The 22,193-nt window shown below is 37.7% G+C and overlaps 1 protein-coding gene and 1 long non-coding RNA gene across 2 annotated transcripts; one reads left to right on the top strand and one right to left on the bottom strand.

Annotated features, from left to right (window-relative positions):
• Positions 1–1,952: 1,952 nt before the first annotated feature.
• LOC148717288 (uncharacterized) lies at positions 1,953–2,910 on the bottom strand. The gene is made up of 2 exons (XR_015994480.1): positions 2,771–2,910; positions 1,953–2,455 (listed from the first exon to the last, which is right to left on the bottom strand). It is a non-coding gene; the product is annotated as an uncharacterized LOC148717288 (long non-coding RNA).
• A 123-nt stretch (positions 2,911–3,033) lies between these two features.
• On the top strand, positions 3,034–19,897 carry LOC111331295 (transmembrane protein 214-B). Its single transcript, XM_022936375.2, has 20 exons — positions 3,034–3,188; positions 3,650–3,906; positions 6,330–6,395; positions 6,979–7,066; positions 7,932–8,063; positions 8,292–8,374; positions 8,527–8,632; positions 9,254–9,335; positions 9,877–9,984; positions 10,495–10,534; positions 11,468–11,569; positions 12,000–12,091; positions 12,466–12,511; positions 12,979–13,059; positions 13,974–14,006; positions 16,446–16,569; positions 16,984–17,080; positions 17,429–17,597; positions 18,814–19,175; positions 19,554–19,897. The coding sequence occupies exons 1-20, from the start codon at positions 3,074–3,076 to the stop codon at positions 19,621–19,623; spliced, it is 2,253 nt and encodes a 750-aa protein (XP_022792110.2). The 5' UTR covers positions 3,034–3,073; the 3' UTR covers positions 19,624–19,897.
• The last annotated feature ends 2,296 nt before the right edge of the window (positions 19,898–22,193 follow it).

Below are 22,193 nucleotides of genomic sequence, written 5' to 3'. Positions count from 1 at the left end.
TTGGTCGACCTTTTTTGGGTCTATTAGGAAAAAAACTTGCTTTGCATAATCAGTTTACTACAGGGCAATCCAATACTTTGCTATTCTATTTCGGTGGCCTATTGCTTGTGGTTTAGTGCTTAAATATTTATCTTATCTGCCTAAAGATACATTCTATACTTAGCAATTAGATCAAGCTTTGATGAAAACGTAACCACTTCTTTGTAAAATGGAATCAAATCTGCTCGCTCCATGCTAAATCATTTCCACGTTGATTTCATAGTGCAGAAAATGTTAACTTTATACTTAAGATAATTAGAATGAGAAGGTTTCCAATCTTTATTTACAGGTTTTCAAAGGTAATGTTCGCTAGAAATTTGCATTGCTGAAATCAAAACTGTAACGTAGTTTCAGTTCGTAAGTCCATGGGCTCCAAAAGTCTTGAAACACTATTTGACAAGAAGACACTTTACAATGCAACTGAGAAAGTTAAATCTCACAGCGTAAACAGGCACAGCCATTCTTAAATATAGATAGTAATTAAACGATCAATTAAGACGTTTTGACTGCATTTCCAGACGAGAAGGACTGCTGCGAAAAGTAAAAGCACAAATGAAATAATTACATGGCGCTAGCTCTTGACCAATTCGATTTCTAGGAGATTTTCATGCCCCCGATTCTCGTAAATGTCGTCTGAAGCCTTAAAATTCCTTCAAAATGTTTGAAAAGAATAGCAGTCTATTTTTTTTCTGTAAGTAAAATTCGTTATAACTCAAAAAAGTAAAACCAACATTGTAACTATTTTTTCGGCCTAGATCGGCTGGATCTGCTGGAGACTGAACTAACCACGTTTCTGTAGCCGTCCATAGAAGTATTTTTTTTAAAAAGAAAAAGGACACCGTCCTTCAATTTCATGAAGCCCTTTTTGCTATTTTTAAATTATTTACTCTAAAAATATCCATTTTTGGAGAAGTTTTAGTAAACTCGCCCACAACCAAAAGATGACCTTTCGTCAAAAAGAGGAAACCGCTTATTATGCCCCACATGCAAATTTTTGTAGTTTTTACTTTTTAAAATTTTTTTTATTTTGACAGCAGTAAAAATGAAAGATCTCAGCCAACTCCGTTTTGCCTCACGGGATATCACTATCCTTTCTATCCTACAGTGAAAATTTTATAATTATAAACGTTTAATAGTAAAAAAAAGTGTCCAACTTAAAAAGGGACATTTCAACTCCACTTCCGACACTTCCTTCCACCGTAAAATATTCAATCATGCTATGAAAATGGAAGTTGTTTTAAAACATTGAAAGAAATACTAGGATGTTTTGGGAAAATTTGATTTCTGTTGATGTAGATAGACAAATCACTGCATCATTAAACTGAGCTCTTTTACTATAGAGAATTACAGAACATGGTTTGTGAATCTTCCACGTTTAAATTTTCCGTTTATGGTTTTTGTTAGTCTTTCCCACCCTGAAACATCTTAATTTCATTTTATTCAGCGTGGTCTCTCATTGATCTTTACATCCGTATATGTTTGTATTCTATGGCTTTCTTTGGTTTGACGATAGCTTTGCACTGCACAAAAAAATAAATTGAATCATTATGAAAAGCTTCTTTGCTATTGACGGAAAGTAATCCGCTTTGGAAACATCTTTAATATTGCTGGTAACTCACAGAGCTTTTGTTATTAAACTCTTCGTTACCCTACAGTGCGTGCATTCATAGCATGTAATGATAGCTACGATAAACGTAAGACACACACACACGATCGACGATCTACAGCCATTTCTTGGATTGGGAAAAATCGCCTATTGATTAAAATTAATAGAATTTTCAAAAATTTGCAAAATAGTAGAATGCCAGCTGTTGTGTAGTTATACATTTCTTCAAGATTCTTTTTCCTATATTGAATTTTAATTTAATTTTCATTTGAGGGATTACCTCGCCGTGAATAAGGAAGTCCGGCTCTTTGGTATCGCGGAAGAACTTTATTAGTGTTGTGACACTAAACTTTTCAGTAATGGCAATATACGAAAAAAAACCCTTCTACGCCTGTTTACCGATATTTCTGCTCCATTACATCAAGTATTCCTTACAGATGCTCAGAAAAATGGTCATTTTCCGCTTGCAAATCAACAACTGCACTACAATTTTCCTGCAGGTGAAATAGCAAGGCCTTGTCACTGGAGAAGAACTGCACTTGTATTCGATGATGTTAAGAACTGAAGTCAGTCTGAACGAGATGATCATGAATGAATATATTGACGCTTAATCTATCGAGTTGTTTTGAGGATGATGTGTACAGTCCCGAAAATTGATGGATGCACTGAAGGAAGTCATCATTTGCGGTACAATCTGATCCATGACCGCCGCAGCGGATTCTCTTGGTGTGATAACTCAGTAACTCACTCATTACACACGTGGTTGTGGCTGAACGAGTGATTTATCCGCGAATTTCTATTCATGTTACTCTGGAGAGGAAAATGAACTGTCTTGGGTGAAAGTCACAAAAAAATATGAAGACTTGTTGCTCAATCTGCTTATTTCTCCTTACTCGCGATAACCTCCTACGTAAGTAAGGATTATCGTAGGAATTTTGGTACAATTTCATGGATAAACGACTTTTTATATTAGGGGTATGCCATAAATATGGTGCAATTGGCTTCGAGAACGTACACGTCAGCGCTATTGAATTTTATTGCAATGCTAAAGATGATACGGATTTTACATGTTGTCAGTCTTCAAGCTTTTCTCATAGTCATCTTTCGTGTCATTGACTGACTTACCTGTTATAACTTCCACCACAAGCTGCATTTTATCTTGCGTGCGGCTAGCTGTTATGTCTTAGAAACAAGGAATAAACACTTGCGCTGAAGCACTACAATTTAATATATTTGGATTTTCTACACAATCTTGAGCACCTGAGCTATGATGCAATAAAATTTTATTTGCCTCGGGCCTAGTGAATATTGTTTCTACTTTGTTGGGTAATGTCATTGGGCAATAAGTGGCGGGAAATTCAACATCTGTTTGAGGAACAAGTGGCAATATCTTCCCATGATTCCCCAGCAGTTTCATCTAAATTCAAGATGGCGTCCAACGAGAAGTGGGAGGTAGTTGGCAAAGGGGGTAAGAAAAGGGCTCCTAGTGAAGGCAAGAAGAACAAAGTCAAGGCGTCAGATATGCCCAAAGCAGATATAGTCAGTGAGTAGAAATTGACGATTTTCTTAAAGCCTTCACGGAACGAAAACAACTTTGTGTGTTATTTCGCCACGTAGGCAAGTCGTGCTTCTTGAAAACTTATGAAGCTAACATCTGAGTTAAGTCACGAAGCTAAAAGCTAATTTTCAAGAACTTTATGTAGGAAATCGAGTGTGAAAAATGTATTTGGTCAAGTAACCAGTGGTTCATTTGTATCTTATTTTAATGAAAAAAAATAAGATATTTTTTGTCCGTTTAGCCATGTAAGGTTCTCTTCAGACATTCAGTGAATGGGATCAATAATCGGTGATAATCGTTATCAATTAACACCAATAATGGTCAATTAATCCATTAATCGTGATGATTGATAACCGTTCCGTAATCGAGTGGCCAGAGTACTTTGATCAGTACCTTCTGAATGCAAAAATTACTCCCTCAACTTTTTTTCACCTGCGATTTTCCAGATCCCTTAGCAGAATCCAAAACAATCTACCAAGCATTAAAAGGTTCTAAAGCACATGCTTCAGACATAAATAATGGACATGTGAAACACACATCAGATGCCCATGAAGAGCTGCCAGCAGTTTTAGCAGAAAGAGTACCTGAACAAGCTCCTGAAATTAAGAAACTAAGTGGTGGCATTATTGGTGGAAAGAGGAAAGCAGTATCAACTAAACCTCAGAAGACTGATGAAGAATTACTTCAAGAGGCATTGTCAAAGGTACTTAAGAGTTATGAAGTTATTCTGTTATCACAACGGATACCTATAGGCTAGGGCTGATGTATCTATGGATAACCTATTCCTCCTACCAGGGATTCACCTGCAATAACATTTCACTCAGGCTAATTCAATACTCCTAGTGGCATATTGCTTAGGTAGTTGGCATAAAATCTGGCACAATAGGTCACATGGTAAGTGTATAAAATAGAATCATTATACAAGACACAGATAGACTGGATGCTTTCCAGTTTCAGTCAATTATCTTCACTCTAGACAGTGAATGATAGTAATGACGACATTATTATTAACCCTTTCACCACCGGGAACTTTGGGTTAAAAATGCTCAGGACGCAGGGGCATTTGACAGGTTGTCTTCAAACAAATTTTAAACTCAGAAGAAGACATTAATTTTTCTAAAAAGAAACCCTTTATAATCTCAATCTCCAGTCAATTCACTATCATTTTAAGGTATTTCCAAGGAGAAAAAAAATTAATTCCAAAGATTATAGAATACTTTGAAGTTGTAGAATTGCAATGCATTGATTATCACAGCATTTATTCAATAGGTTTGTATGATGTTCTTGTATATATCATACTGATGCAAGATGTAAATACAGAAAGACTTATCTACCTTCAGTTATAATAAAAATTAATGTCAATAAAATGACTTGTTGACTTCATTGTTCCCATTAGATACAAAATTAAAAGCATTTAACAAAGTTTAAAAGTTTGCCACAGATAAAAACTAAAGACAGTTTGTAGACAATCACCATGCATCTTCAAACATGTTATTAAAAAAAGTTGCAGTGAAGTGCCGAATCCTTTGGTAAATATTCCTTCGCTCAAAAATATTGTCCTTGCAGAAGTTATAAAAATAAACTAGCTTATCATTTCTAGTTATCATATTTGGTGGGATAGTCTACAAAGCAACTTTCATGGTAAACATCACACTGCCCACATTTGTAGGTGGTCATTTACCTTTTGAAGGTTCACCCATTTTTCTTGGCCTCTGTGTATTTCTTCTTGCACACAACACATTGATGATTACTTCTGACACCCTTGAGAGGTTACTGTGGGCCAACATTTGCCAGACTATCTTCGGGAGGCTTATTTTGTCTTTGCCTCCTGGCTGCCTTTTTTTCTGATGGTAGTGGTTCTCACAAGCTCCACACAAAGGCCTTGCTTGAACTTTTAGTAAATTTTTCTTTCTTTTGTCTCTACCATAGTGGAGAATCTTGTATCTCTCCAAGATGTAAATATTATAGATTGCAAGTGGCAGGAATTTGATGAAAACCATTATGTACCATTGCTGTAGTTTCTTACTCTTGTTGACTGCAGTCATCTGGTCACAAAGGTCCACGCCACCCATCTACCTGTTGTAATCTGCTACCATTGGGGCTGTGAAGATTTTCTGACTTCACCATTTCCCTCTGACTCTGTCTCTTCTTTTTAATATACTTGGGAATTCTTCAGCGTTTGGAGCACTGGGGTCAGAGTTTGGAGCGGTTCCTATGTCAACCCAGTTAGGTACTTCAAGAGGAGCATGGATATTGTTGAGAAAGAACTCATCTTCTCTATCTTTCCATCTCAAAGCTAACATCTCTTTTCTACTCAGCCAGGCAACTTGGCCCCTTGATCTCAACTGAACAGCTTTGAGTTCATTAGTAGGGTGCCCTTGTCTTGGTCTTGCTGTGCCTGCTTGATCAGGAAGGCAAGAAACACTTTCACGTCCTTGCTCATGACAGCCAGCCAATTTGTTTGATCAGTTCATTGTCAAAAACAGCATAAAAAAGTCAATTGCTCTCCCAGAATTGGGTAAGTTTATCACAGGACCAAGTGTCAGTTGAAACTCACCAACTACTGGTTGAAATTGTACATTACCCCAGTGAATGTTGATGTGAAGATTTAAACCAAAACCGGCAAAGTCATCTTTGTGGTCTTCGCTGTCAAACAGATTTCCTAATTAATCATCACTGGCATTGAACAAGGTATCAAAGTCTTCAGACTCATCAGAACTGCTTCTTGAATTATTTTTGTCACTTCCAGAATCCATTTTACCCTAATCTATAAATGGCAACTCTGTGTAGGAGATTCCATGTCCAGTTTCAATGTAAAATATCTTGCAAAACTCAAGTGAAACCAAGTGCTTTTTACTGAGGAAACTTCAGGCTTTAACCCTGTATGCATTATTGAAAGACTGTTAAACCCTCCCCAGGATAGTGGGGTTTACTAGATCCAGGCCTTAGAAGTCAAGCACTTTGTTTGGCCAGTTTACTGACCATCAGTGGAATGAAACATTTTCTGCTTGGCTGGAAAACTGACCATTGGTGGTGAAAGGGTTAAGTGTGACCATGGCATAAACATCATCATAATATGATTAATGTTAATAATTATATGTTTTTCATTTGTCTCACTCACTTGAGGTGGATGTTGATGAGCTGACAGCAATGCTAACAAACTTGGAATCATCCTTTCCCAACAATCGATCTGTAAGTATAGGCATAAGGCCAGCTTTTTTCTCCCAAGATTTGTTTATTTATCCTCTTTTTTGTCTTCCAGACATGGCCCTGTTTGTAAATGGGTAAAGGTTTTTTTTTTTTATTAATAACGTTTCCTTAAAATCCTTATGCTTATGACCTGTTAGCTGTAAGGCAAACAAACATGTTTAACATAATCACTTCTGCAGGTAAAAGGGAACCAAGGCTTTTTTAAACATATTATTGTTTATTTGCAAACAGTAAATCCAAAATATTGCTTTCAGATTTACATTATATAGATATAAGGTGGAGAAACCATTTTTCATTACTGAATCCAAATGAAGGTTTTTCTGGCTGTTAAGAGAAGCCTGTAAAAATTTAGGCTTAAATAGTACCTGATAGATGTCATGCTTAGGCTATAGAAACCATCAAAGTAGGGATGTACAGTATTCACTGATTACATGGAAAATGCTTTTTCTCTACTGGAGCAGGTTCCTTCAAATAGCAATGCAGACTTGTAAGTTCAAAACTTTTTCAGTTGCTAGTATGGTTGCAGTGTTTTGAAGCCTAGCATGTTTCTCTTATTCTCTTGCAGATTTGGTTGACTGACATTGGTGCACATCTTCAGTTTAAGCTGAAAGGTGTTCCTCAGAAGGACCCAATATTTGAAGGCAAACCAACAGGTTTGTTCAAAGTTTCAACTGCAGTAATGACTGTTTCAAAAATTCTGTTACTCTGTTTTGGATGAGTTCTAGAAATTGTGGCAAGTTGAGCAAAATTCAGTTCTTGATTACACTCATCTGGAAATTTTAAACTCAAGTGGCACAACGAGGATACATTATCTGTGAATTATGTGATGTATTCTGGTCCACTTTGTACAAGTCACATTCCACTTAAGGATGGTACAAAGTCTTCATTTCTTGAAAAAGTGTTGACGTGCACAAACTTATTTTCAGTACCTGGAAGGAGCATGAAATGAAAGATAATGCCTTGATGGAAATATTTTTCAAATGTCAGCAAGCTCTAATTGCTGTGGGAGCTCTGCATACTACATAACTTACCTCAAACAATTTTAGAGGATCATTTAAATATTCACAATATCATGGGGAAACCCTTCACTACCACTAACATTGTGCTTTAATCAGTTCAGATTTACACGAGTTTAGACCCTGATCGCTATAAAAAACTGTTACATATTGAATTGAAGGAGTATTTGGAAACTTTCATGCGAAATACAAAGGCTGCAGCACAATCTGTAAAGCATATGAAACAGTAATAAATAACTCAGAGTAATACATCTGATATCATGCAATGGTCACCTGGATGGGTCAGGGGTCAAATGAAAGCTATGCAATTGAACACAATACCAGACATTTTAGGCCTGGTTGGAACCAATTGGAATCAAGAAGTTGTTTTGTATATACTACTGAAATGAGAATTAACCCTCTCTTTATAATTTATATCAGATCAAGTTGAGCACCTTAATTTTGCTATGTTCACAAGCAAGTTTTGTTTCATTATGACTCTCTTTGATACTTGACATTTCAGACTATCCCATGTGCTTAATGCCTTCTTCACTCAAGACATTTTTCCTCAACCTCATGAAGAAATGTTCAGAGCCAACACTGAAACTTGTGTATCAGCGGTCAGTTGAAAACATGGTGCAAGACCTCAGTAAAGGTATTGTGACTTTGCATTACATGAACACCCCTTTTGTAACATTTTCATATTGTTCTTACACAATTATAAAAACGATTTAGTATATATTTTAACTGTTTTTTCCTCACACATCCTTCGCACAATTATGTGTTCCAGAAACAGATAAGCAAGATTGGTTTGATATTTTCTACAGTCCTTTGCACTGTAGGAAGATGACTTTCAGTTGTTACTTTGTGATCTCTATTTTAGGTTGTTCTGTCTATGGTGACCAAATTTTGCTGCAGTTTATTGTACACCGTCGTCCACAGATTACTTTCGAAAACTTAAAAGAGGTAAAAGGGAAACCAATACTAAATTCTCTTTTAACTGGCCAGGAGCCTTTGTGATGGTTTCCCATGTGCTTCTGTTACATGTACCTTTTTTTTACATGTTCCTGTTTCTTGATGATTAATGAAAAGAATATTTTTACTTTTGTTGTGATCAGGTACAAGACTTGCTCACAAAACGGAAGACTCGCACTCGTGAGGCTTTAACATTGATGTGGTGTGCTGGACAGTTACCAGAAAATGACTTAGCTCAGGGTTTAACAGGTTTGTAACCCACCAGCCTGTGGCAGTGTGAAGTTTCATGTACAGAGGAAACTTACCCCAAAATGATAAAGAAAGAAATGAGAGTTTTGGTTAGTTAACATGTAAATGCTCTTTTGCTTAAACAAATCTGAGATTTATAATTGGCTTGCGTGGGTAAGTTGTGGATCATGTGTTGTGTGTTCTTGGTTGTAAATAACATGTGGTTATAGTTGTCACTGTGGCTGTAATTGTGGTGTTTGATAACCTCTGTGCTGTGATCAGTAAACACTGAAGTAACAGGCTATTTTTTTAAACTTATCATGCTTGATAACTCAGACCACAATTAGCATGCATTACTCTTCAGCTCTAAACAGAAAGCATTCAAAAGATTTTATTCCTTGTGTAAGGACAGTTGTCCCAGGAATTGCATTTAATCCTAGATAAATATTTTTTTTAATTGCAATAAACTTTATTCATATTCATATAAGTCATTTGCAATGGGTTTGTACATAATTTCTCAATCAGAAGTGGCAAGGGTTTGTAAATAATGTTTGCTGATATGTGATGGTACATATAGTAAACACTAAATTCTTATACAGTGAGAAATGTTTCTGTTTTTTTTTGTCTTTGTGTTAATTGCAGTGTGGATGGAAGTCATGCTACCGCACTTAGAATTGAAACATCTTACAAAATATTCTGTTTCTTACCTTGAAAATCTCCTCAGGTAATATTATCTCTGATTGCTATTGGTACGTTACTTTGTAATTGAGGTACTGTTAGATGCTGCCTGTCTAGTTCACCCCGTTCTGTGCTGGGAGAGGGATAGACTGCTAAGCTCCCAGACTTGCCAACTCCAAGGGTCTGGGGAGAAAGTTACATTGGCAATGACAATTGCAAATTGTTTACAATTTCAATCTTGTCATATAAGAACTATACAATACAACAAGCTTTGTGCTTAAATGTTCCTAAAACAAGTCTCTGTGATGTGATTTCCGCTAAAATTATTTTTGTTAGATGAAGCTAATAGCTGCTGTGCCATGCCCCTCTCCCCTGCTTAAATGTCACATGGTGAGAAGAGACATTGAAGAACTCACTCACTCACAGTAGGGTGGGAATTTCCTGTTTTTGTGGTTTGGTCTCTCTGTCACACTGCTATGGCTTGGTTGGGAAATACTTGGAGACAGAGGGTGGTAAAGCACAAGCAGCCAGTTTTTGCCCACAGAATTAAAAATATTCATAATTGGTGTCCTGTGGTTGCTTTTCAGTACATGCAAACCTGTTGGTAACCATGGGGCCCTTGTTGAACCAAAGGAATTTTTCATGGTAATGGATGTGGCATTTTCTCCTGCCTCTCCTTTGGCTGGTAACACAAGGTACATTGCCTTTTTGCTAAGTCATAATTTATGAGAGACATATATGTTCAGACACTACATAATTATGCATTTTTTACTGGGATATGAGAAGGTATTGTTAAATGTATTTACTAGAGAGTTGTTTCAGTGATATTTGTCGACCAACCAGAAACCTTTTCTCTTCCAATAGTGATTGAAATATAACTCCTATTTAGCAAATTAATTTGACACTTATACTGTTGAGCAATCGGCTATGGAGAGTTAAAAAAATTATTAATGACAGTGCAGTTTTTATTAAATCATGAAATTCCCAAGAGTAGTCCAGCCTATGTTTAATCATCAGGTATGATGATTAGCTTTCTCAGGGCTTTGAAGATTTCAATCTTGGAGTTGTTTTTGCATAAGTATTCAGAAAACTGAGTTTGAACCCATGAGTGTATGATAATTGTTTCAAATGTTTCATTGAACTTATTCAGAGTTGGTTAATACATTGAGGTTTCTTTTGTTTGTTTGTTTGTTTTTTTTTTTCAGCTTGCAGCGAAAGCTGTTGTCTCTCTACCCCAAAATAAAGGTTTGTTGCTCTTTGTTTTCATGGGAATGCGAATCTTGAGATACATACAGTGAGATACATGCCATGAGATACATGCCATGAGATACATGCCTTGAGATACATGCCTTGAGATACATGCCTTGAGATACATGCCATGAGATACATGCCATGAGATACATGCCATGAGATACATGCCATGAGATACATGCCATGAGATACGTGCCATGAGATACATGCCATGAGATACATGCCATGAGATAGATGCCATGAGATACATGCCATGAGATACATGCCATGAGATACATGCCATGAGATACATGCCATGAGGTACATGCCATGAGATACATGCCATGAGATACATGCCATGAGATACATGCCATGAGATACATGCCATGAGATACATGCCTTCAGATACATGCCATGAGATACATGCCATGAGATACATGCCATGAGATAGATGCCACGAGATACATGCCATGAGATACATGCCATGAGATAGATGCCATGAGATACATGCCATGAGATACATGCCATGAGATACATGCCATGAGATACATGCCTTGAGGTACATGCCATGTGATACATGCCTTGAGGTACATGCCATGTGATACATGCCTTGAGGTACATGCCATGAGATACATGCCATGAGATACATGCCTTGAGATACATGCCATGTAAAAAAATCAAATTTGGATCTGCCATCTAACAGACCCTTCTACAAAATGGTGGCTGAAAGTGAAAACCTACCTCATATGAAACTACTTTTATAATTTATAGCAGCAACAAAAGTAGGCATTCTTTTTTTGTTACCCTTCACTGAGAAAATGTAATCATTATTGTATTTGAAGTATGAATGACAATTTGTATGTTTTGGGACAATATGCAATATGTGCAACTAATAATTGAAAGTCCACTGGCCTTTTTAAACTTATAGTGTTTTTGATTTTATCTTAGAGGCTCTCTCTAGGCTCAGAAACAAGACCAGTCAGCAGACTGTATTTTGGCACTTTGTTAAGCCGTCTAAACAGCGAGCTTCCTTTAGAATATCAAACAGAGGTAGGTGCAAATTATGTTTGTACTGTAAGGCGTGTTCCTCTTTTACCACTTGTTTTTGTTTTCTCAGTTCTTTAATTACCTTGAGTGACTAAGTGAGAATTTCCCCTAACAGTGTCAATACAATATCAAACAGACAAGTGGTGAGAATAAAGAAAAATATCAACCAGGGGATTATTAGTTGATCCAATACCAAATTCTCCAAAGTAACAGCATAAGAATTGTATGGTAGGCAGTGAGGAGAGTTACTAAAGAGATCGTAGGAGTGAAATCTACAGGGTTAAATCACATGGATTTCATCTGGCCTCAGAAATTTGGAAATTCCGTCCAATAGACCGTTATACTGACAGAGGTATACATCGCTGGCTTGTTGTCTCCCCGAATGAGTATTAATTGATTTAAACGTTCACAATTATTTCATTTTGTGATGCAGGTTCTGAGCTGTGTATTGATGTGCCTAAAAAAAGATGAGGAGTGCTTTACGAAATGGAAAAGCAGCTACCTAGCGACCTTACAGCAATCAGGGTAATGTCAATTCCACAATTAACTGAGAACTGTGGCACGGTTGTTTTGCCTTGGTTATTCAGTCGTGCCGTATTTTACAAGAGAGTATTAAATTAATTTTCGCTTCTCTTTTTGTTCTGACCGATCTGTAAATGTGACTAGTAACCAGTGATGGGTGGGTGGGTGGGTGGGTGGGGGTGCACAGTTGTAACCGTGATGTTTCTGTAGAGCTGACATGTACTTTTGTGTGAAGTGGAAACTGTGCTATGTTAATGCAGGATCGAAATGATAGAACTGGAGTTAGAGCTTATCGTTCAAACAGATTTTTTTACCTCTTCAACTTTGTTCTTTATGATAACTGCTTCAACTTTGGTTCTGTTTTTGTTGCCTTTCAGACTGCTTCTAAATCATTTTGTGAACACTTGGAATTCCCAAAGTACGGTAAGTTGATCTCCATGTGAGGGAGATTAGTGAGCTTCTAAAGCTTTAATCTTTGTAAATACCGAGTGTTCTACTTCTACGCGGATTAAAAAACTTTTACTTCCATGACGTAAACTTCTTTGGCATAAAACGTAGCCCTTCAAATATATTTTGTTAAACTGAAACCAAAAGATAAGAAATGACATGTGTCCAGTCTGGCTGATCACAGCAAATTGATCACTAACTGGTCCAACCTAAATTCAAGCAAAAGTGTGGCCTGCGGTTCGCGACGATTTACGTTTGCTCCTCAATTCTTTCAACCCTGAATCTCACAGATTTAGTAAATGACTGGTTTATACGAAACTGTTTATACCCATCTGTTGTTCAAATTTGATCACGTATCCCTATTTCCGCTTCGTGTTTTGTTTGCCCTTGCAAATATTAAAAGTTCAAGTTACGCATCATATTTATTGTTTATCATTGTACAGGGTCTTCAAAACAAGCTGTTCACCACTGTGGACGTTTTCCAAGCTAGAAATCAACCCCTTCTGGAAAATAACAAAACCAAGGTGAGTTCTTATAAAATAAGTTCAGTTTAGTCCATTTTACAGTTCTGTGCTTGGTTGCCAAGCCTTTGAATGGGAGTGAGGCTAGAGATGACCTTGTTATGATACAAACCTTGCTGCCTTTCAAATGTAAATCACTTTGTTATCATGCTAAGTAGAAACAGGTCTCTATCACAACAAGGTCATCTATAGCCTCACTCTGAATCAAAGGCTTGGCAACTAAGTACACAACTGTAAAATGGCCTATTTTAGAGGCATGAGGTGAATCGGAAAAATAATGCTGGTCTAACGTAGGTACAGTTTGTAGGAACCCATTTAGATTTCTGGATGGAGAGAAGCCCTGTGAGAATAAACTGTCTGGCACATGAAAACACCACAATCACTCGGCCAGGTCTCGAGTCCGCACTTTTTGACCTTGAGTCCGGCGTGCTAACCGCTGGGTTAACGTTTTTCCGCTTTGTTAAAACTCGCTCAGTTTTGAACGACAGTTTCCCTTTGGAAAATTCTCTCATTTCCTCCTTGCTTCGTCGGGGATTTACGCGGCATCGTTTCCTATTTTAAGTAATTTTAACAGAAAAAAGGAAACCGATTGATTTTTTACTTTGAATTTTCTGGGTAGCCGTTCGATCGGCTTTATCAGACGAATTTTCTCTGACAGTACTAGATTAAACTGTAAGAAATGATTATTCTCCTATGGTCTGGTCTGCTCCTGTTTTTTTGACAGTTCTGTACATGTGCCTGTGAGCTGGAATCAATCAGCAAAGTACCTTCTTTTTTTTTAGGGTCTTCCCTCTCTACTGGTGATAAGGGGGTGGGGCCTGTGACCAAGATGTTACCTTGTCTTTGATACCAATTGTTTTGATTCCACTGAGTTATTGATAACTAAAAGATATATTGTCTATTTTATTGGTTAACAGCCCGGTCTGGACAGCTGTGTGGAAGCTTGTGAGGTATAAGAGAAGCTCATTTTGTCAATAAATAGATAAATAAATTAATTGACAAATAGATAAATGAGTGAATAACCAACTGAATGTACAGATGAGTGATCTAGCTAGAGTTGAAGTGGTAGCCATTAGTCGTGCTATGAGAATCTCAAACATTTACCAATGTTGATGAAAAAAATAACGTGTATATGTCTTTTTAACCGCTTGGATAAAATTGGTATGCTCTCCATGTTTAGAAGCGTCAGACCTCCTGCAAAGTGAACATATCAGGTTAAGGGAGTTTCCAAGCAGTTCTTAATAGCAATGCGCACTTCAGAGCGTAGAGAAACATTCAGTATAAGTCGTTCGTTTGTTTTGTTTAGAATCCCAATTTTACTTACGTTAACAATTGAGAATTTTAATGGCCTAAAAGACACAGAGATCTGTTTATATTCGACTCCTCTAACAGGACATTCGACCGAATTGTACCCTAAACTTTTTCCGATGTGTCAGCTGCAATTTCTAATTTCAGTGGAGGGACGTTGTTTCTGTTAAAGCCTTTTTAGAAGTCATGTCAATCACAACAGTCGGGTAGCCTAAAGTTCTCTGTGATTGGTAGACATATTCATGTAACGTGAAGTTCACGTGGTAATGTGGTTATGATTCTCATGCAGCAAGCTGGTCAGTTAGTTTTGCTGCGTAACTGTCCAGTAGCCCATAGTGTTCTGTGATTGGTTGTCGTACCCATGTAACGTGTTGTTCACGTGATAGTTTGTGTATGGTTCTCATGCAGCAAGCAGGTCGAATAGTTTTGCTGCTCTGGGTTTTCCCCGAATCTTCTTGTTCTTCTGCCAAATCTCTGTAACTGGGCTGTTGACGGGTTTGAAAATAATTCAACTAGGAGTGATTGATTATCACGAGGCTGAATTGTTCAATTTGAATTCGCAATAATGACCAACGAAGACAAAGCGGTGAGTTGTTCTTGGATTCCATTTTGCGTCATTGGTTGTAACGCCTTTCAGTCATTATTCACTGAAGGAAAAGGTTTCCACTTAGTTTTTAACGATGAAAATACTTGAGGGCTGATTTTACGTATTTATTTTTCGGTTTTGTTGTCGTTGTCGTATGAGTGTTGAGTAACAAGATGGTATATTTTTGAGCTCGGTCGCAGAGAAAATTAATGTCAAACATCTTGTCACGAGCCAAGGACAAGGAAAACATATGTTACGTATGATGCACGAAAACATAGGTGTTAGTATTTGAATTTCAGAGCTCTGATATCCCTATAACTGAGGTACGAAGAAATCACCGGCAGGTTTTGCCATACACTAATTTCATGTTGACAGTTTCCAACCTTGCAACCTATCAGGTTATGCTTTGTCCATTCGGACTAATAACGATTAACTTATCATTATCATTTCATTTCTTTTTTTCTTTAATCGTAATACCATATCCTACACTTATGATATTTACACTTTTAACCCAAAAATGGCGAATTTATACCATCCCTCAGCCTATTTAAGATGAGAATTTGCCGACAGATGTTTATAGATTAAAACTACTGTACCTCACCCGATAACAACCTGTTCAGATTTTCCCACCTGCTAACGTACAGCTGTACGTTTAACATAGTTTTTTAGTGAAAGACTTCCACAGTATCCCTTCTTCATATAGTTTTGTCTCAATGTAACTAACTGAATTAAAAAAAAAAAATTATATGTCACGATTGATAACGCTTAGAAGCAGTTCAATTTAGAAATATCCTCGTGCGGAATAGCCATTTAGCTTGTTGTCAAATAACAGCCTTCATTGCAATTCGACATTTAAGTCTGAGTTTCGTGGAATAAATGTCGCAGAAATATTTTTTCCTAGGAGATGGTAGAATCCATGCAGCTTTGTGTTGTACACCAGTGTCGAACGTGCTTGCATTTTACAAGCTTATGGGAGGCTTATTCATGTGGTTTATAATGTGTGGTGTCACCTGTTGGTGAACTTTGATGCCTGTCATGTTTGTCAGTGTCACCAATATTTCAAACATTTACTACTCTTCGCTGTGTGTCCTCCTCTGGTCGTTTTTCTGAAAGAGGAGTTACACAGAGACTTTCGTCAAAATTCATTAACTTACCTTCAGCCGTATGCCTGTGACCTCAGATTTTGAAGTGATGATGTTCGTTCGTCATTTGGTGTAGCAACAGCAGCAGCAGCAGGTCTATCAGTTTTCGGCATGCGCTTAAGGTTCCAGTAAAGAGCTTTCCTTGGGCGGTCAAACTGACTTTATCGGGGAGCACGCGTGAGATGCCCATACTTAAAAAAACATAGTATTCTGGTTAGTCAGGCAATTTTGGATGTCACGTGATGGTCGCGCGTTTTTTCGAAAAACTGTTATCGGGGCATAGCGGGCTCAACAAGGTGCGCTGCACGAAGGCGAGCCATTTGTCACTTACTATCTGTTCTTTATTTCTTCAGGCCATAATGGAGAAAAAGATCAAGAAAAAGTCGTTCTTTTCGTGCGGAAAACTCTTCAAACTTGTTTTGTTGTTGTTATTGGCTGTGATTTCAATTGACGTTTACAAACACAAAAGTTACCAAGGTAACTCGTGCTTATTGTGATATTCCATGTTTTGTGCCCTTCCTGGCTATATTCTTCCTCAAATAGGAGTATCAAATGAACGCCACTGGATATTAAATCATACAGTGCATTTATAGCAGTATCTTAACTAGATGATTTGGTTTAGCTAGGTATTGTTTCAGCTCAGCAAAAGCAATCTTAAATACAAGTACATAGCCCTTTGTAAGACTGGGAATGTATGCGACGTTCACTGATACTTGAGTAACTACAGACCGTCATTTCTCCGCTAATTTGACCCGCGATGACTTGAATTTTTTTTTTAGTAATTATCAGCTAACCATAACCGATCATACCATGGGCCGCAATATGAAGTCCATTTTAAAAGAGGATTTCAGCGACAGCTTGTTAATCTGTTTTGTTAATTCCCGTTCAAAGCGAGCAAAACGGCCCAGATAGCAAGGGATTATGGTTTAGAACAGGCTGCTGTTTCAGGATACGGACATGCAAAAAAGGGATTTGATGTGGCAAACAGGTACAGCTTTTGATTAAGTGTCTGTTATGTGCTATTTCTGATAACCTCTTGGTTCATCTGTTGCTTACTTGTAATGCTAGGGCAAGTTTTAAATCAGGTTCGTGCGTAATCCAGGATTGGATTGTTTTTGTTCTGATTGGTCCAGAAAAACTTACGCCATCCTCTCGACCAATCAGTTGCTAAACTAAAATCAATGGTGACTCTGTCACTGTCGTTTTCCCGCGCTTTAAGCAGTTTTGTTGTGTTTCCTCGCTATATTTTCCGTTGTTGAGGTTGTATTTTGCGCAATGAAGCAGGAATAGAACATTGTTCAAACTTAAATATTCTTTTTGTCCGATTTCCTTTCAGTTGGGTTCAAACGAACTATCCTACATATTACAGCAAGTTTAGAGAACACGCAGATCCAGCTGCTGCATTTGTTTGGGAAAAACTGACAATTATCGGAGCATTTATAGCCCAAACAACCAAGCCAGCCAGAGATTATCTTAACGTTAAAATCCCACAGATTTTAGAAAAGGTGAGATAAGTGAGGTGTTAAGTAGGCTCCAGTTGATCATACACCTTATTTTTTTGCTACTGAAGATAAATTAAAAGTAACAAATTATTAAATGAATTCCTTAGTTTTAGGCTGGCTTAAAGGTAAGCAAGTTATCTTTTTTTTTCACAAATATTCTTTCATATAAATGTAAAGCCCGGTTTCCATATAATCGTCCCTGTCGCAACAGTCGTCCTTGTCGCTTGAAATACTTGGAAGCGACAGCGACGATCCAATGGAAACGCTCTTGCGATCAGCCGGGACGATCCTTGCGACAAAAACGATCAGTCGTCCGAGATAGACTCGAGTTCTATCCTTGCGACTGAGACGACCGGAAATGACTCAGAAGCGATCGCATATTTTTAATGGAAACCGGTGAAGACGACCTTTGCGACAGAAGCGATGCGACATATCCCATGATCCACCTGATTTACAGCACATAATTGAAATTTCCAGCTGTTTCTGTGCATAAAAACAAAATAGAAGTGCTAGGGGAGTATTTGGCGCTACCAATCCTTACTGAAAACATAGTTAATAATTTAAGGTTAAAAGCCCAGGCTTACTGGTAGAAATACTCGCGATCTTCGTTTTTCATCTCTTGAAGGAGTGTATGGAAAATTCAATACGTTCTCTCCTCTGGAATATCGGCCGAACCCAAAACCGATGCTTTCTTCGATGTTCTCTCTCTCTTCTTCGCAAAACATTTCGGAGAAGCGAAAAACACGCCAAAAATCTTCTTCTTCGATCGACTGCCGCCATTTTTACTTTGGTTTTGGCGGTAAAAAGCGACTAGTCCCAGTCTTTCCACTATTTGATCCGATACATAGGTTTTAGTGGAGGCCAGTTATCGCAAGGATCGCTTCAGTCGCGTCTGTCGCTTCTGTCTCCCCGGGAAGCGATAGAGAAGACTGTTGCGATAGGGACGATTATATGGAAATAGGGCTTAAGGTAGAGTCAAAATAACAATTACCCCATTAAGTTTAAAAAATCTTTGGGAAGGGGAAGGAATATCATTAATGAATAAAAACCGGGCGGTTTTTGCCTTTATCACACACATCAGCCAATAATATTCCAGGATGAGTGAGCATTTTTATCATGATCATCTGTCTCTCGAAAAGATAGCTCTTGTTGCCATTCTGCATGGATGACCAAACTGTTTGTAGTTTTATAATTTTTCTTTTGTTATTTTTTGTTGCAGATTGAAACAGAAGGTCCAGTCTACCTTGGTATAGTTCGCGATTATCTTAAGCACTTCTGGGACACTTGGTGGCCTGTGGTTCACAAATATCTGGTAACAGTCTGGGATTTCTTATCAGAACACGTCCCAGTCCTACTCGCCAAGGCGCAGGAGCTTATAACTAACTTAGCGTACAAGATTTACGAACTCGCCCCAGACTTCTTTTCCTCTGTCGCGTCTTGGTTCGCAAAACTTGGCGAAAAGATAGTGGAGAAGTTACCAGATGTGTTAGCTGTCATTCAGGAGTACGTTGTTATAGCGATCAATCTAGTTGTCAATCTTATACAAAGTGTTGTGGAATGGGTTCAAAATACTGCTGGAAGGTATGTTTGTGCCTTTTTTACATTGAACCGTTTGCAAAAATAGTTTTCGAAATAGCAATAAATTAGCAAATTTAAAAATGTAAACTGTTGCGAAGTTCAGGAATACATGAGGTCATGCAACCTTTCTTTCGTTTCGAATATTGTATAGCATGTGAACTGGGTTGCCGCAAATTATATTCGGTCAATTGCTGTTGTCGTTGTTTGAATTTCTGTGAATTAGTTGAAAAAGCGTCACCGGTTGATCTGTTATAGTCGTGATAGATTCTATCTTCTAAAAAGAAGGCTTTTCGTAACGTTGTAAAATTCGTGCTTTTTCAAAGCAGTGATTCAGTTCTGGAATAATTTCAGTAAAAGATCATTATTTAACTCTCTTTATAGCGCTGAGGTTGAAGACACAGTATATCAGAAGTCATCCCCGACTGGGTCTCCAAAACACGTACCGCAGTGAACCGATTCATTACCAAAAATTAACGCGTGTAGAACGAGGCAACTTGGAAAACGCAAACTGAAGAGACTGACCAGAAAGCTCATACAAGGCAGACAGCACTGCGCTTGCGTAAAAACTGAGCAGAACATCTCTATATTGCTACTGAACTTTGTACAAGGACATTTTGTCTTACTAATCAAAGAATTTTGTTCAATACAATTTGTCTCACATGATAACGGTATCTTTTTAGGACAAAGACTTTGAAATAAATCACACGCACAGTATTGTTACTAAATTCCTGTGACTCGTTTTATGACAAAGCAGCAGCAATATCGTTTCTTATGCGCGCGATGATAAGACATAAGAATTCCAAATTGAGTCAGAAACAGTTGGGATGCAAGAAATACCAAGTATTGATTGGGGAAGAATGTGAACTGAATATTGCGCAAATAGATAATCACGCCCCTCTTGAATCGAACAAAAACCAAAGAGATAATTGAGTAGCCATGATTACCATCCAGAACCGCGCAGAAAAAGTGTTAGATTCAAAGACTCAGGCGCAAGAAATTAACGAAAACTGGGAAAGAAGCGAAAACTTGAAAATATTGAATCGCATCGAGGGAGTCGATAAATTGTTCAAAAATGTTCTTAGTTCATTATAAATCCAGCACTACTTCTTCACGAGTTATATCAATGTAGTCATTATAGCTTAAGGGTTCTTCGTTCTGATTTCCGCCAAGACCCCAATTAGATGTATAAGTTGTACCACAAGAGAATTAAAACAAGTGTGTCACTTTTTAACTTTACAATTACATGTAAAGGTCATATGACGTGGTTATATGGCATTCGGTATTTCTAGATTATATCTAAAAGCGGTAAAGCAAGGGAAACGAAGACCGGCGAAAACAAAGACAAAACACTCACAAACGTATTGATAAACTTAAACGGCGGTGCGCGACGTGTTGCGACACGAGTCAATGAACAGACACTTTGCACTACCTCATATTTGCCGCAGAAAATCCAAATGATTGAACGGTCAGCCGTGAGATTGCGCGGGATTACAAGGGAACGACCCTTGAAAAACATAATCTACTGAGATCACCACTGAAATATTTGTTGAATGCCAAGTTACTTGAGACAAATTCAATAGTACACCACAGTAGCTCTCTCTACTTCTCCAAGACCAAATTCTCTAGATTGTTGATAGCTGCCGACAGCGAACCATAAACAGTGAGAATGCTATTACTACCGAGCAGTTGAGTGCGCTTGCTTAATTTTAAAGTATTCTACAACATTCTTGAAGATTAAAACCCAGCAATTCTGGAAGCTTTAATTCATAATTGCGTAATGCTCCAGGCTAGAAAGGTTTACAGCGTGACAGGGTGACGTATGAATGAGCATTCTAGAAAATTCCAGAAATTTCATGGATCGTTATTCCCCTCCTTAACATACGCTTGATAACCAATCTAGATGATTCTGCGTGTACTGGAAGCGCGAAGTTTCACGTCCACGAGGGAACGAGAATACTCACTCGCAACGGATTAATGATACACTCGCAACCGTTACGAGTCGTGATCAAAGAAGGAAGAAATAGAAATAATGAAGAATTGCTTTATTCATTTTATAATAGCGAACAAAAAAGAAGAAAAAAATAATTGGACCTCTAAAGAATCAAAGCAGCGACTGTAAAACGCTCGGGCGTTCTACAACTAAACATAAGAGGGAATTCTTAAAGGAAGAGATGTGCCATAAACTGGCACACGTTGATCAAACAAGGAAGAGGTCATGAAAATGCGTCATTTATTTTATAATGGCGAACAACAGAGAAGAGAAAAATAATTGGACCTCTAAGAGATCAAGGCAGTGACTGTAAAACGCTCGGGCGTTCTACCACTAAACATTAGAGGGAATTCTTAAAAAGATGTGCCATAAACTAGCAGACGTCATCTATAAACTCACTGAACAGATAAGTATTCAGAATCTCGTGACTTGGCTTGTTTTCTTCTCGTTACGACTTTTGGAAATTTTTTGGCATTGAGTAATAACCAACGAAGCCGGAATAACACGAACACTTCCTCGTTCTTTTTCGATAACGATTAAACTAATTTAGTTTAAAGATAGGGGTTTACATGTCATAAAATGTGGTTTTTTTTGTAGCACACTTACCGCCCACAAATTTTATGCTTCATTTCACAGTTTGCTTCTTTCACTTCCTTATCCACCATTTTTCTATTTCTGGCCAATTTCGATTGTTTTCCATCCATGGCTTTCTATTTTGCTGTTGACTTCATTCTTTTGATAACAATTTGATGTTACTTGTCTCCGGAAAATAGAGAATGTCATCTGCTGTTTAATTTCAACTGGCTAACCGTTCTAGAATTGCTATAGTTCAAAGCAAAGCGTTTGATAAAGTGAAAAGTGCAAGAATTACAGGAAACTCTCAAGCTGTTTCATGTGTGAATGTCCACTGATATCAAGCTAAACACGTTAAATAAGAGGTTCCGTTCTTTATCAAAAGGAACATAGTTAATAGGTGGTTTTACCACAAGAGAATTAAAACAAGTGTATCACTTTTTAACTTTACAATTACA

The sequence above is a fragment of the Stylophora pistillata genome, chromosome 13, assembly GCF_964205215.1.
Source record: "Stylophora pistillata chromosome 13, jaStyPist1.2, whole genome shotgun sequence".
Classification (NCBI taxonomy): domain Eukaryota; kingdom Metazoa; phylum Cnidaria; class Anthozoa; order Scleractinia; family Pocilloporidae; genus Stylophora; species Stylophora pistillata.
This window is presented reverse-complemented; position numbering and strand designations above follow the sequence as displayed.